At 41.5% G+C, this 15,269-nt stretch overlaps 1 protein-coding gene across 2 annotated transcripts in view; it reads right to left on the bottom strand.

Moving 5' to 3' along the window:
- Positions 1-15,269, bottom strand: part of cadps2 (Ca++-dependent secretion activator 2) — a 226,908-nt gene that overhangs the window by 15,735 nt on the left and 195,904 nt on the right. For both annotated transcript variants that reach the window (XM_035157552.2, XM_035157556.2), the window contains 3 exons: positions 10,041-10,115; positions 9,409-9,492; positions 9,199-9,231 (listed from right to left, as the gene is read on the bottom strand). In XM_035157552.2, the coding sequence (XP_035013443.1) occupies positions 9,199-9,231; positions 9,409-9,492; positions 10,041-10,115 (192 nt within the window). The remainder of the gene's footprint in view (positions 1-9,198; positions 9,232-9,408; positions 9,493-10,040; positions 10,116-15,269) is intronic.

Here is a 15,269-nt window from a genome sequence, read left to right as displayed (position 1 = left end):
TACAAGGCTCTGCATGTGTCTGTCTGTGTTTTTGTCAGGGATAACACTGGTTTACACTACAACAACACAGGGAGCAGACATTCAGCATCACCTGCTGCTCGCTGGGTGAAAAGAAGAACAAATAATCTACTTTCTCTGTGCTGCGAGTAACAAGAAGCTGCTGGAGCTGCTACAGCGGAGGAAACATTAACTGCTGTGGAAGCAGTGGTTTGTTCGGCGGGGAGAGGCCAGAGGCAAGACAAGTGGGTAAAGCCCTGTTCATTCACACTCCCTGTTGTCAGGGGAGATTACAACTGTAATGCTTATTGTAATTGCTTTGACATCTTTCGCGCCTGTTTCCTCTGAGCCTGCATGTTGTCGGCCCCGGGGGGCCAGTGCCGCTGAGCATGGCCCGTCAGTTCCCCCGTGGAAAAACACGGATATGGAGCCTCAAGGAACCTAGAGACCTTTTGGCTTTACTTAAAGGCAAAAGGCAGGTTACAAACTGGTTATTGCAACTGTTTGCTTATCCAACTTGCCAATGCTGGAGGAAAAAAATGGATCATGGCAGTAAACTCCATCACATCATAGCATCATGAGCCTTTATTTGAGTTTGCGATTTGACAAGCAAAGAGGCAGCAGTGGGAAAGTGGACGAGCAGCGGAGTTCACTGCCAGCTGCCACTCTCCACTGCATTATACTTCTTTTATAACAAAATTAGCAGGTATACTATTTATATAAATGTGTAAAGGCCCATTAAAAAATGCGATTGACCCCTTTCCCTTTGCCGGTGGAAGAGTTTGCCTCTGTTTTTTCCCCCTGGTGCATCATGTTGGACTTCACAAATGCACCGAAAACTGATGAACTCTCTCACCTCGTTGTCTTGCCAAATTAGTGCATTCACCCGAGTGTCGTGTTTCCATCACTGCCGATCAGAGCTGGAGCTGATGAAAACCCTCGTCCACTGCAGAGTCTTTTGACCCGGGAGGGAATGCTGATTGTATTCACTCCCATTTTAGACAAAAGCCAGATGTTAGTAGAAAAGGGGCTTTACAGTTATGCAGAGTTATGTCAGATACAGACAAATTCATTTGTTTGCAAGGACACTTTGTGATTCTTAAGTGACTGATCCTTATTAAAAATGTGCAAATAAACAAACCCCAACTCTGCTTTGCACATTCCCATAGTTTGGAGGGTGTGTGAGGTCATGCTTGATGTAAATTGTGTCATTTGCCAGCGTTGGTACAGTCATGTCCATGCAGTTGGCACTTAGATCCATGTGTGAATACACACACCCACACACATGGTATAGCAGAGGTGAAATAATAAGTTGATTCATCAGTTAGTTGACTGATGGAAATTTAATTGGCAACTGTTTTGACAATTAATTAATGGGTTTTTCAATTAAAAGCACCAACCATTCTCTGGTCGCAACTACTCCAATGTGAGGATTCCTTGAAACGTCAAATATAAGATAGCATAACCTCTCTGACAGATATAAAACTGTGGATAAAAACACTCCCAGCAGCTGCTTCACAGGCCTCTAACAGCGAGTGACAGACGGAGATCAGTCAGAGCTGCTGAGCTGTAATTCAGATGGACTGCTGGTCGTGAAAACCTGCAGATACCAGAGGTTAAAGTGGGGTCACATGGCTGCAGGGGCATCTGGTGTGTATGTGTGCAGGAAATGAAGAGGTTGTGTGAGTGTTACACTCATCCAGAAAGAGAGGGAGGCCCAGGCCCAGTGATTGACAGGCCTGTCAGGTTCCTCATAATCCTCTGGAGCAAGAGGAGAGTCTGACATTGCGGAAACCTTGATGAGAATAAACCATGTGTGGGTTACTGGGTGTGTTACGATACTTGTCATGTTCTCTCTGATCTGTTGACACTTTCAGGTCAGACCCATGTAAATGTAGATACATTTCAAAAATGTTTCTTCCAATCATTTCTAGAAGGTTTTCCATTCAGAAAGGATGTCTGGAATGTTGCCAATGTTGATCCTTCGTGAACATCTTCAAGGTCATTTTTGAGCAATAATCCAGCGGTAATGACAGACTGTTGGACCCATTCATGACTTATCAAAACTCCTTCCAGTCCTTGAGTTCTGGTCCAACAGTTCTTTAGTCCTGTCCTCAAGATTCTGGCCTGATTGACGGCTGAGAGGCGTCCTCCCTCACCACTGCTTCCCTACTAGTGTCCACCAGTTCATTTTCTAGGTTACCACCACAACAAAACCATATGACCTTCAGGCGACAGCTGTAAATAAGCCTTCATAATGCAGGTTTTAAACATGCCTCACTCTTTTATATTCCTCATGTTCCCTATACTGCAGAGTGTTGAAACCCACATGTACAGGGGCATGGATTTACTGCACTTGTCTGTTATCTTCCCCATCTATGGGTTTTTGTCCTATCCTGTCCCAAGAGTGTGGTCTTTCCATTTGAGAGCAGGACCTTTTCATTTCACGTTCAGATTTTGTAATGCTTTGGATTTCCGGATTTCTCCAATGCTCTCAGATTTTTCCTCTGCTCCTGGATTGATCTGTCCAAGCACACAGTTTGAGAACAAGCAGAGCAAATTTAAGCAGTAGCAGGGGGTATTTGCAGGAAAGCGTAAAAACATCTGAATGTGAAAACAAGTACTGCTCTCAAACTCAAAAAAACAAAACCATCCGACTGTTTTAACTCATCAAGTGGTGCACAGTTGACATGGGGCCGCAGTTATGATAATACAAAGTCATTCACCCTTGGCCCGAAATGTCCTGACACCAGATAAACCTGTGAACTACTTCTGGTCTGTACATGGTGTTTGTTATAGACAGTGTATGACCTGCCTAGAAGGCCAAGGACCACTTTGAGGCTCAGACAAAGAAATCACCCCCTTCCAGATTTATCCAGCACTACCTGTTTAGGTTCATCTTTGAAGTGGTGTCTGCTATAGGACCCTACCTAAGAGTGCTAGAAGACCACAGAGTCAGAACTGATGTTTACTGATTTTGACCTGCAGTCACATAAAGGCTACAGCCTTAGTTTTCACAGCTCAGTCAATGGACCGAGTTTATCTCTATAAATCCTACAAGAAAGAAGGCTCCATCTTCTTTCAATGAGTTTGATTCTAAAGCTGGAGCTGTTTATAGAGATGGGCCTAAATGCAGCATCCTTTCTCCAGGTGACCCATCATTTGTGCAGCCCAGAGAATCCAGCATAAATCTGACTTGAAAATAGGAATATCCAACTGCACTGTATTTCCAAATGTCAGTGTCCTCATGGCGTGTGGCTGCTTTTTATGGTTTGCTTAAGGTCCCATAGTTTCCCTTAGTAAACATTAGTGCTCTTAAAACTTTATGCAAATAGTTTGTGTTGGCCCCTTTCCTGTTTCAATATGACAATGCTGCCGTGGACACAGACAGCTCCATAAAGAAATAGTTTTACCAGTTTTCTGTGAAAGAACCTGAATGGTTCGCAGATTTTAGTCTTCACGAATTGGTCTCGTGGTTAAACGGGAGCCAAGTCCCCGCAGCCTGGTACAAACATCTGAAAACAGAAGAGTGGAGGCTGCCGCGGCAGCACATGTGTAGGTGTCTGGTGGTGAGTGAATGATTAAAATCAGTTTATCAAAAATGAAAAAAAAACTCTGTGCAAGTGTGAACAGAGTCAAAGTGAGAGAAAAATCTGTATTGCAACGTTAAAGTGTGTGTGTGTGTGTGTGTGTGTGTGTGTGTGTGTGTGTGTGTGCCACTGGCAACATATCACTACCCCTGTTGTCACTTGAAACATCAATTTCCCCCCTTCCATCCCCTTAAGGCTAGTCCCAGTCATTTACCTCTCCTTTCTCTCGTCCTGACGAGGTGACAAAGCAGTCTGACAGTTCGGAGATGCCGGCACAGTTCCAGCCAGCCAGATTAAGACTTTAACACGAGAGGTAACAAAGACCGACAGAAAGAAAAAAAACCACATACAAGCAGCTCAGCACTCTTGTCACGCTCTGCTCTCTGCCTGTTTTGTTTCCTTCACTGTTTCTTCACTTGTAGCCAAACACCATTAATCCCCTTCCCGCCTGGATAATGGCTGCCTGGATGCTCGTCAATGTATGACCATAAAAAAACAAACAAACAAACAAAAAACTTGAGTATAAAACGAAGCAGAGTTTTGCGCCAGACAGGAAGGGAGTAAGGATTGAAGTGGGGGAGGGAGGAGAGGCTAGCAGAGGAGAGGGAGGGGAAGGAAGGCAGTGAAATGCCAGGTAATTTAGCACACTGGATTAATTTCAATTTCTGCCAGGTGCATGTTGAGTACTTGCACGTCATTTAAAACAACTATTTATGATGGTAAAATACAAAATATCACTTCTAGGCATATATGAGAAATTGCTTCTACCTTAACCTTTCCAGTCAATATAAAATGTAAAGATTGTTTAGACTTTGTTTACAGTCTATAATGTTAATACTTGTTGGATGATGATGACTGAATACAAAAAAATATATATATCAATTAATCAATCAATCAATCTTGAAAGGTCTCATGTTTTCACATATGAAACATGATATTTTAAATATCTCAAATACAAAGGCTGTGAGGTATGTATTATTGTATGAATGTGTTGATTAATACAATATGCTGAGTTGTGATACCAACATTAAGAGATGACAAATTTGGAGGGAGGGGGATTCGCAGGTTCAGTGTTTTCAACCCCAGTAATTGATTTTTGGGAGGACTTTTTAATTTTTTTTACACAATCCTTGGTGAGACTCAAACAGTGAACATAGATATTAACAAAGTCAAGATGTGGAACCCCCCCACACCTCCAGAACACTAAAATGGTCTCTGCCCAGACAGATGCTTTAGCTCCATATCAGTAATAATCTCCATCCATACTAACACACCTGAAAACACATCTCACATGACTAATAACATACACTGGTCATGCGTGTGCAGGTGTGAACAGGAAGCAGATGGTCTACTCTGCAGTTGGTTGCTTGGTTACAGAAAATGATATAAATGAGGACCAACAATGGCAATCAGGAAGTGAATGCAGGGATCAGAGTCATTGTTTCTGTTGGTCCAGACTAAAATTCAGTCCAAGGAGTATTTTGGACGCAAGGCGTAAACATAGCAAAGGTGATGTAATTAACATTTAAACATACATGTGGGGATGAATCCTCAGTTATTGTGATTTTGTCTGATGATTTGGGCCCCAGACAGCTTGGAAACGGCCCTGCGGGATAGTGTTGTGTTAAAGATGGTGTAGAGCCAGTCATGGTGATAACTCTTCCAATGTTTGTGTTTCTGCTTGATATGAGCATGTGTGGCTTGTCAGTCACTTGTATCTTGGCTGTACAGGCGTGAACACGTCAACACGTGTGAGTCAATGTGTGAGACACACACTGATCCTCTCCAACGCTTTTCACTATCAGTTGTGTAATTTTAAAACACTTCACCACAAGTACCGACCTGCACTGAAGGTTTGGTTGAAGTTAAATTATTTTACCACTTCAACTTCATCTAAACCTTCAGTGAGAGATTTAAAATCTCTTGATCAGGACTGTGAGGGAAGGGGACTGATGCAGTTACTGGTCGTCTTCCAGGGGAATCATTGCTTCAGCTGAGGAGGCTGTTAACAATATGAAAAATACACCTGGAAACCAGGTGACATCTTAATCAGATCAAACAGGAAATAAAAATGGACACATGAAATATATAAAGTGCAACTAATGCAAAATAAAAATAAAAACTATTAGAAAATAGTTTAATAAAAACAGGAACACAAAAACAACTACAGGTGCTCAAACAAGCATGCCGGGCCACTAGGTGGCGATATATTTTACATCAACGATTGGTCAAATACCAGTAATATTGGGCAAGGCAGATCTCTCGTAAAAGCCAGTAATATGGTGCATCATTGTTTCCTAAATGCTCCGTTTTACATGTACACACCGATTCCAAAAATGTGGAAGGCATTTGTAAAAGTCTCTGTTTGTTTTGCAAAATATCTTCATTAGTGAATACAGGATGTGAGTCTCCACTGTCGCTTTGTTAGTTGACATCAGTTAATGTTACAGTGGCAGAGACGAGCTGCTGCTCAGCCCGGAATGATGCACACATTTCATTGAGGAAGATGACATAAAAATAATAATACAAAAATGCCTGCATGCGCTTAACTGCCAGTTAATGCCTGAATGTGCTACAACACACCAGACTGGAAAATGTCTTGCACCATCATCCAACATGTTTTCACTGAAGCAAAGGCTCATTACTCTGTTGGTCATTAACAACACAAAGACACCATCCACCCAACCAACCAACCACCAACCACCAACCAACCACCAAACTAATCTAACAACCACCTAACCAACCAACTCTAGATTCAAAGCCTCATCTCTTTGTGTCAAAGGTGCAGGGGGAGGAGCCGTCTTGCGAGGTGGAGCTGTCTTGCAAAGCAGCTCAGCCCACCCCCACCCACTTCATGCCACCTGGAAAAGAGGCTTACCTGCATCAGGTTCCCTCCACACAAAAGACCAAAAGGCCAAGGTAGCGGTTACATTATAATTTCGGTGGAAGAGGCGGCTGACGAGGGAGTTTGTACTATGGCTGGGCAGAGGATTAGGGAGGTTGAGTGAGGTTGTGCTGCTCTTTCGCTCAGCTGTTAAATGACTCAGAGCAGGATGTTCTCACATCTGCTGTTTCAGGCTTGGTTTTATCAAGCGCAATGTTATATACAAAACAATGAAGAACAATACAAAATGCTGTAGGTGCTGAGAAATCACAGCAGTTCTCTGCACCTAATACACATCATTTTAATTGAATGGGTTCCTATGAATAAAGAACTGTGCCCTTGATTGTTTATTAATCTTCATAATTTGATACATTATATTTGAGAGCCCTATTAGTCCTTAATTTATTCACAAAAGGAAAAACAGGGGTTAAATTATGTGCTTGATAACTATTTGAATGCATGAGCTTTAAAGCTCATGGTGAGAGTGCATTTAGGCCATATCAGCATCACATCTTTTGTTATGGTGACAGCAGAAAAAGACATTGCTACGGCAGGCACTTGGTTCAAAGGGGTTGTAGTCTCCCTTTAAATTAAATCAGCAGGTATATGCAAGTTTCCTTACCCACTGACAGCAGAGGAATTTGCCTTTTAGTTTCCCCCCCGGTGGGTCATGTTCAATGTCAGAAACTCTCCGAAAATTGAGGCGCTCTATCACCTCACTATCTTGGCATAATAACGTGTTCACCCAGGCATCACGGTCCTTTCAGAACCTGTACTGATAAAAACCTGTCTCTACTGCAGAATCATTTGCCTCGGGAGCGACTGCTGATAGAATCCATTCTGATTGCAGACAAAAGCCAGATGTTAGCAGGTGTTAGTGTTTTCTTTAGTAGTGTAAAAGAGGCTTCATTTGAATCATGACTGTATATTGGGCATAACATGCATTTGCTATTTAAACAACATGGGCGATGGATGGGAGGATGAAAAACTGTGTTAGTCTGAAACTATCAAAAACACCTTTGCTACACTTGTAAGAAGGTCAACACGACTGGTTACAGCGAACTATAGTGGAAAAATGTGCCGCATCATTTACACTGTCTTAACTGTGATGCCCATTAAAAACATCATAAAAATATGAAGTTAGGAAGCTTTTAATTAGGTGCAGTGTTTGAAACCTCAGTTTCTCCACCTTTTGGAAAGTGTTGAGCAGAGAATATAACCACATGAACCAGGCAGACCATTGTTGTTACACTCCGCGATAATGTCTTTAACATCATTTTCTTCTACAACACATGCTCATGGAAACTAGTGTGTCCTTAAAGGAATAGTTCAACCATTCAATATTTCCACTGGCCAAGTTTAAAAATTAAACTGAATATCTTTAGTGATGTCTGTGATTGTTTTTATAATGTCTGGCTCTGTTCCATATATAATTATGTGCTTTTGTGTGTCTGGTTATATTTGTGTCCTGTGTCTTTTGCAAGAATGATCTACTTCTCCTTTCGGTTTCTAGTCTCCATGCTAAGCTAAGCAGTTGCTCTCAGTAGCTTCATCGTGACCAAACATACGTTGAAAGTTTTCTCATTTAACTTACAAAAGATGTTCTTAAAATGTTTAGCTCATGAATTTAAGGTTATGGAAAGTTAGTGGTTAAGGTGGAAAAAAGATAAAGGGATGACAATAATTCAAGATGAGACAGGACGTTACATTGAGATTGTTGCATTAAAGTCAACACATCCAACGACTACCCTGACAAAACTGCTGAGGATACTGGGACCCTGGATATCTTGATATGCTGAAAGAGGGAAGGTGGTGCAGGGAACTACCATTCATAGAAGAAATTAGAATAGTGAGAGAGCATAAATATAATTCAGTGTCAACCTGTTTGGGCACATTCAAAAGGATTTTTTTGTTTAAATGATTGTCGACAAATAAATCTAATTACAGCTTAACCATTGTGACTAAGAAGGGAAAAATGTTTCACTTCCCTTTTTAATCTATTAGTTTTCATTTTGGATGAGATGCTCCTCCAACGTGTTTGGATTAAAGCCTGAGAGACTGATTTTAAAATATCTATGATCCCAGTGGAGGCTTTTAAAAACTGTCAGAATTTATATTGAATAGAAGAAAAAATAAACGTGCAAAAAAACCTAATCACAGAGGAATTGTTCTTGGTAAATTTTGAGCTGTTAATCATTTTAGCAAATGAGGGGTCACCTGATCTTAGTGAGATCTAATTCTGGAGACTGAACCTCTCTCTTCTTCACACTTTCAGCATCACATAACGATGTTAACGCCTCATCGCCTTGACGCGTCAACTCATGCTTTGTGCACGACCCCATCTCCTCCGCGCTTTCCCCGCCGCAGCCCCTGATCCTTGCCACGCCGCCGTCGTTCATTAAGCGCTCGGCACCGGAGCGCCACCGCCCACAAACCGACATTCAAGCAAAACACATCTCAGAGGGAGAGTGCAATTAATTAGGTTTGTTGTGTGATCTTTGTTCTGGAGCTGCAGATGGAATAAAACCCCGCTTTATTTGTCACACATGCTTAACACAGTGTGATGACAAACTTATTTATATATATATAAAAGAAAACAACAAGCACATGAGGGAGAGCAAAGATCCAGGCTGCTTCGTTTTTCACTTCTTCTGTGTGGATGGAAACATAAATATGAAAGTGACAGACAGGGTGAATAATAAAACAGGCAGAGATCGACAGACTCACAGGGACTTCCACATACTTGGCAGCAGCTTTCACCTTTTGGGGGGCAGGAGGGGCAGGAGGAGCAGGAGGAGGAGGAGAAGAAGAAGAAGAATGACACTGGAGTTCAGCTGGGAAGATTTGGTTTCCAGCAAATAACAGGTTGCCTATGTGAGTGATGAAAGAGACAGCTTGCTGCTCTATGTTTGCAGGAACAAAAACATGGCTACTCACTGTGAAAGACAGGAATGAGGAGAAGAACGTCCCTTCATCATATCTCGAGAGCTTGGAGAGAGCGCCGTCTAAAACACCGGCAAACTGCGGACGGGGGGAAGGCACAACAATTTACTGCCTTTATTTTCCCTATAAAATCAGAATGGTTTTGGTTCAACATCAAGTTCAAGAAATTTGATGTTGAAATAGTCCGTTTGATCATCTTGTATCTGAAAAACATTTCCTTTGTTTTTAATCAACATTCTGTGTTTATTAAAGGCCATAAAGCCAATTGACAAACATATACCAATAAAGAAAATCCAGATGAAATAAAATGAAATAAGTAAGATCAACATGTAAAGAAAATGAAAATTTAATAAATACTTAATGTAAGTGATAATCATTACAATAATAATAAGAAAAAACAGAATTAAGATCCAGCAAGAGTTAAAGCAAAGCAGCTAACTGTCCATTTATCAAAAGAAGAAGATTTGAATCCGAAGAATAAATAACAAAGCTAAAAGCAGTGAGGCTGGACCCAACTCCCTCCATCTAATAAAAAATAATGCTGAAAAGCATAAAAGAAAATACAAATCAAAAACAAATAAAAAGAGAGCAAGAGGATTTGATTGGAGGACAGAAAGAGATTTTACCTTTGAGATGAGGGAGGAAATCATTTCTTTGAACGACTCGTCAATCAGGACATCGATTTTGGAGTGGTACTGTTGCTGCAGGGTGGGGTGGGGTTGGGGGGGTACAGAGGTGAGGGAGAGACGTATGGCCGAGGGAGACATTGTGGGGGAGGGAGGGGTTGGGGGGGGCAAGAAGCAATATTTCATTATTTCAAAAAAACTACACAAAGACTAAAACTGACTCCTTGCATTCCTGCTACACTGAACAGGATTGTCTGAGCTGTAAAATAAAAACCATCAAGTCTACACACACACTTACACACACAAACACACCTCACCCCTCCCTCTGAACACAGCGAGGTGTGAAAACCTTCCCATCCGTGTAACGCCGCTGAGTTAAGCAGCTAATAGGACCATTATGCAGCTGAATGACATTCCCGTCTGCGCTGGAAAAGCGAAGGAATCTGAAGGATACTTTTTGTGCGTCTCCCTACAATTAGAGCAGCCTTGTATTTCTCTAAAGCACCGGTCCAGCTGCGAGGACCAAAGGCTCACACAAGATTCAATTAATCCGCCATTTCATGTCTCGTTTTACCCCCCCTCACCACCCAAAAAAAAAAAAAAAAAAAAAAACATATTCATGGCACCTTTTCCCTTGAAGGAAGGAGAGGAAATAAGGCTGGGGCTGAGCACTGAAAGGCAGCAGCAGCAGGGGAGTTCATCTCTTGGCGACAATGGCCTTTCACTGGCCGTCTAAAGAACACCCAAATTAAAAATTTCAATCAACAAAGCACACAGATCGCTGACAAATTGTGGGTCCAGGGAGGTCAGCGCTGCCAGCCCTAATTCTGGGTTTTTTTCTCCCCCCCCCCCACAAGTCCGCAAAATGGCAGCTCCTTTTCAGCGCGCCAAATCTTTCTGGCAAATCTTGAGAGCTTTTCTTTTATTCCTCTCCTTACGGCAATTAACATCGCTGCATTCGCCTTCTTTTTCTCCACAAAGGCATTCGAAAAAAGCAGAGAGGAGAAGTTGTGCACAGTTAAACCTGAAAAGAACAATTATTGCTTTTAAAAACATTTATCTGTTCATTGAGCTCCAGCCGCCGTCGCTGCTACTTCAGCTCTGTGAAATGTTTTAGATTCTGAACCGGGTCATATTTTCAATACGACCCTGCCACTGTCAATTTAAATTACCTCAGCAACAAAATGGCTGCAGACAAATTAGCATTTTCATTGATTTCAGTTAATCACCCCAATTTAACCAGGGACTGTAAAGGAAGAATTCATGAATCCAGCATGAAAAAAAACTAGAAGAAAAGGTGAAGAGGAGCGAATTTAAAAAGAATATATTAGTGAGGCAAATGTTCGAAGGTCTGGACCGGGGTCAGACTGATATCTCTTAAAAACCCCTCAGACTGCTGCTGTCCGGTCAGAGGTCAGGGGGCCCTCATTCACAGCAGCTACTGGCAGCTGAACATTGCATCACCTGAGCCACACTCATGGAAAACTTGCAGGCCGGCCAAGAGATGGAATTTCTCCCGTTGGCTGTTGCTCTTTCAACTTGACTTGGCTCAAACGGTTTCTATTGCTTGATCAGAGGCAATCACAGGCAATATTTCTGACTAAGCTCATTTGTCGATAGATTGACTGACTTTCCAGACACCTTTAGCACCTTTTTTCCAAAAGAGTGCCTTGTGACAAATCTAACGACTTTTTGGACAAACCTCAGCTACTTTCTTTTGAAGATAGATTCTAGGACTGTCATGCGAGCAAGAGGTTCACCTCTCTCTGCGTCTACGCTGTTCAGTAATTGGGCGAAAGACAGAGCAGCACTTTGTTACCCAGATGGAGGCTGTGCTCTGGAAGAGAGACAAAACAAGAAAGATATTCTGTCACTCTGTGAGTTAAAATTGAACTCATGTGTATGATGATTTAACAGACACTGTAGTGAAACGGTCTTGATACTGAATGCTGGTTAACATGTCGCTTCAGTCCCTTTTTACTTGTTTAGCCATCTGACAACAGAAAACCGTGTTGATGAGAACCGTTTGAGCTACTTAATATTTTCTTTACATATATGTAAAGATTGTGCGGCGTAATGGTGTCCTGAGCAGAGAATGAAGTCACACTCTCTCTGAAACGGAGTCCGATAGTGTGTTCATATAAGTGCATGTGCCCGATACTGCCTGTCAAACCGTTCACCCTCCCCATGTGAATAAAGTAAGATTTTTCAGCTTCATTCGGTAGTGACATAAACATGATCATCGTCACACATTACTGTATATGCCACTATATATTATGTATATAATGTATATTGTATATTATATCTGTACAGGAGAATAGTGCCGGTCTAATTCCACATATACTCTCTTCTCTCTAAGCAGAACCCAAGGTCAGGTTATAGATAAAGGACCAACCAACAGTACATTGTAGTGTCTACGCTCATGGACTTTCATATCCTATTCAGATGTCCAAGACAGAGAGGCACCAATTCAACTCTTTTCTGCATTACATCAGTAGCAAGATGTAATGACACAATGTGATTTAGTTATGCATATTAAGACTTAACTATCCAATAGGATGTGAACACCTACATGTAACATAGAGAGTGACAGCAATTCTAACCATTCATGGATCTGCTGTTAGAATGGGGGATGCAAGTAGAGGAAGATATATGGGGATGCTGAGGGAGACATCTTCAGACTTGGGGGTGAGAATTGCTCATGTTACTCTGTTAGCGTTTGTTCCACCTTCTGGTCTCCTTGATGCATCAAGTCTACATTAAAATCTTCTGCATAAGACATCAGCTGCTGCCTGAGTTCTCCTTTCACCAGCTTTTAGAAAACGTCCATAACGTATATTTTCACCTAATGCTGGTAATACGATTTTGATCAAGTCTTCAGGTCCTTAAAGGCCCCAACACTGCATGTTTTTCAGTTTCTTTGCTCCACCTATAAATGAGTAGCTGGACCAAATGTATTCAATCAATCAAAAGGTTTTTAGGCATAGTAAGGAAAGATGTAAAATATGCAGTACAAGGGCTCTCCAGGACCACAAGTGAACGCCACCACAGCCGGAAAAGGCTCAACCGCTTCAATAAAAAAACGTTTTCAAGGACCTTAAAATGAAGATACCCACTGTCCCACAATCCTACCATGTGCTTAGGTTTGAGTTATAATAATATGGGCACTTCTTTTTTGATGGAGCTCATGTGGAGAGGTGTGAAAGGAAAAAAAAGGTGATGAGGCGATGGATGAGACTTACCCATTGTTTGTCAATCTGGGATTCAAACAATGATGTGCAGGACACATGGACATGGTGTACGGGGAGAACATGGGACAAAGAAAAGAATGCAAACATAGTCAGCCAATCAATAGAAAAAGCAGTAACATTAAAGTCCAGTTCAGGTAAGAGTTATAAAGTCAAACATTATCATGTTTTTCAGTCTCTGTGGGTCTTAATGCATCTTCCACTGTTGGCTTTGAAAACATGGAGAAACTAGCAGAAAGCAGACAAGTTGTAAATATCTTATCCCTTTGAAAAGTCCCTAGAACGATTCACTCCTTAATCTAAAAATCGGAACATTTAATTTTCAAGGTTATTCTGTTTTTGGGGTGAATGAAGTTCGGCCTGACAGACTGAACAGCTGCTGCGTTTGGAAAGCCAGAATCACTTTGTCCCTCTCAAGTGGTTACAACAAAATTCAAAGATTTTATTTTTGTTGCTATGTCCATTTAGGATGTTAAACCTGTTATTATATCTTCGTCTGCTTGTGATGCTGCTGCTGCAGGAGAACGAAACAAAAGGAGGCCATTTCCTCTTAATAATGAGCATTTAAACAAAAACACCTTCAAAACCTTTTAAGTAAACCTTGCCATGTTTACAGCCATGACCTTGGTAGGGTCAGGTAAACATCTGCATTTTGTATGTTGTGGACACTGTAAACTTTGACCCCTAAGATCCTGATGTCTTCATATGATGCCAATGTACCTGTGACGGCCTTGGCTGGTGAAAAACAGTAACTTTCCAATCATAGCTTAGCGACTGTAGCTATGTATAGTAGGTCTGTCAAACTCAGTTCTCCACATGTTGAAGCAGTGGGCATGAGTACGTAGTTAGAGTGATGGTGGAGCAAAAGTTTAAGAAATGTATTATCTCTGCGTTAATAAAATGCTTTGCTAACTAGCTTACTACGTACAGTCGTCACTTTTGTATCTACCAACTCATAAAAGGGTCTAAAATATACAACAAGTTCTTGTATCACGAGACTAGACTCAGAAATGGGAGCTTGTAGACCCTGGATTTCAATCAAGCCACGTCCGGCATTAACAACCCCCCCTCAAACGATAAGCATATCAAACATAACTCATATCCTCTAATACAATCTATTTATGATGTGCATTCAGACTCTCAAAATGGACAAAGGTTTTTTTGGGAAAACATCGATACAGATTGCAAACTTGCCTTGTGCTAAACATATAAACTCACCATACTCACTGTAGATATCGGATATAACATTTTTGTGGCAAAGTCTATTGAAGATATTCATCAGATATATATATTTTTTGCCCTTTTCCATTTATTCTTTACTAGTTAGCTGATTTGTATTTACTTTATTTCTACCAACTGAATCTGTCAACTAATAAATCAATAAACTTGTAATTCAGGACTATAATTACAGAATATCTCACATGGGAGCCTTAGAATTTGACCGTTTGATGAGCTGTGTATGTTGCACTATGACCCCACCTCCTTCATTTTCTCTTTCTTTATTGTCGCGCTTGTTTGCCTGAAGTGATCTTTGTATCACATCATGAGAAATATGAAATGAAAACGTTAAACTATTGTAGCAGAACCAGTGTGTATGTGGAAACCGTTCATGTGTATAAAGTTGGTTGGTATAATAGTGTGTCTCTCTGCAGGCATTTATTCAGTAAGTGTCAGCAGGAATAAATGGACAGATGGTGTTTTTGAACTGCGGCGGCAGCGGCAGCGGCTTGCGGAAACTGTAGAGGAGAGGAAGCTGAAGGTTAAGAGAACAGCGAGCTTAGCTCTCTGTCAAGACTGCCGGTGGCCAAGGGTTTCGCTCTCAGCAATGCCAAGGCTGCTGCCTCACACAGGCTTCACGGTCATCCATTTAACAGCTTGTGTCGAGCGTCTGGCCGCTTCAAGTGAACACAAATACACCTGAACTCCCCGTCTGCTGGATGTTCGGAGGGAAACAGTCACGTTTTAGTGGCTGGTCTGACTT

Source organism: Hippoglossus stenolepis, chromosome 5, assembly GCF_022539355.2.
Source record: "Hippoglossus stenolepis isolate QCI-W04-F060 chromosome 5, HSTE1.2, whole genome shotgun sequence".
In the NCBI taxonomy this organism is placed as follows: domain Eukaryota; kingdom Metazoa; phylum Chordata; class Actinopteri; order Pleuronectiformes; family Pleuronectidae; genus Hippoglossus; species Hippoglossus stenolepis.
This window is presented reverse-complemented; position numbering and strand designations above follow the sequence as displayed.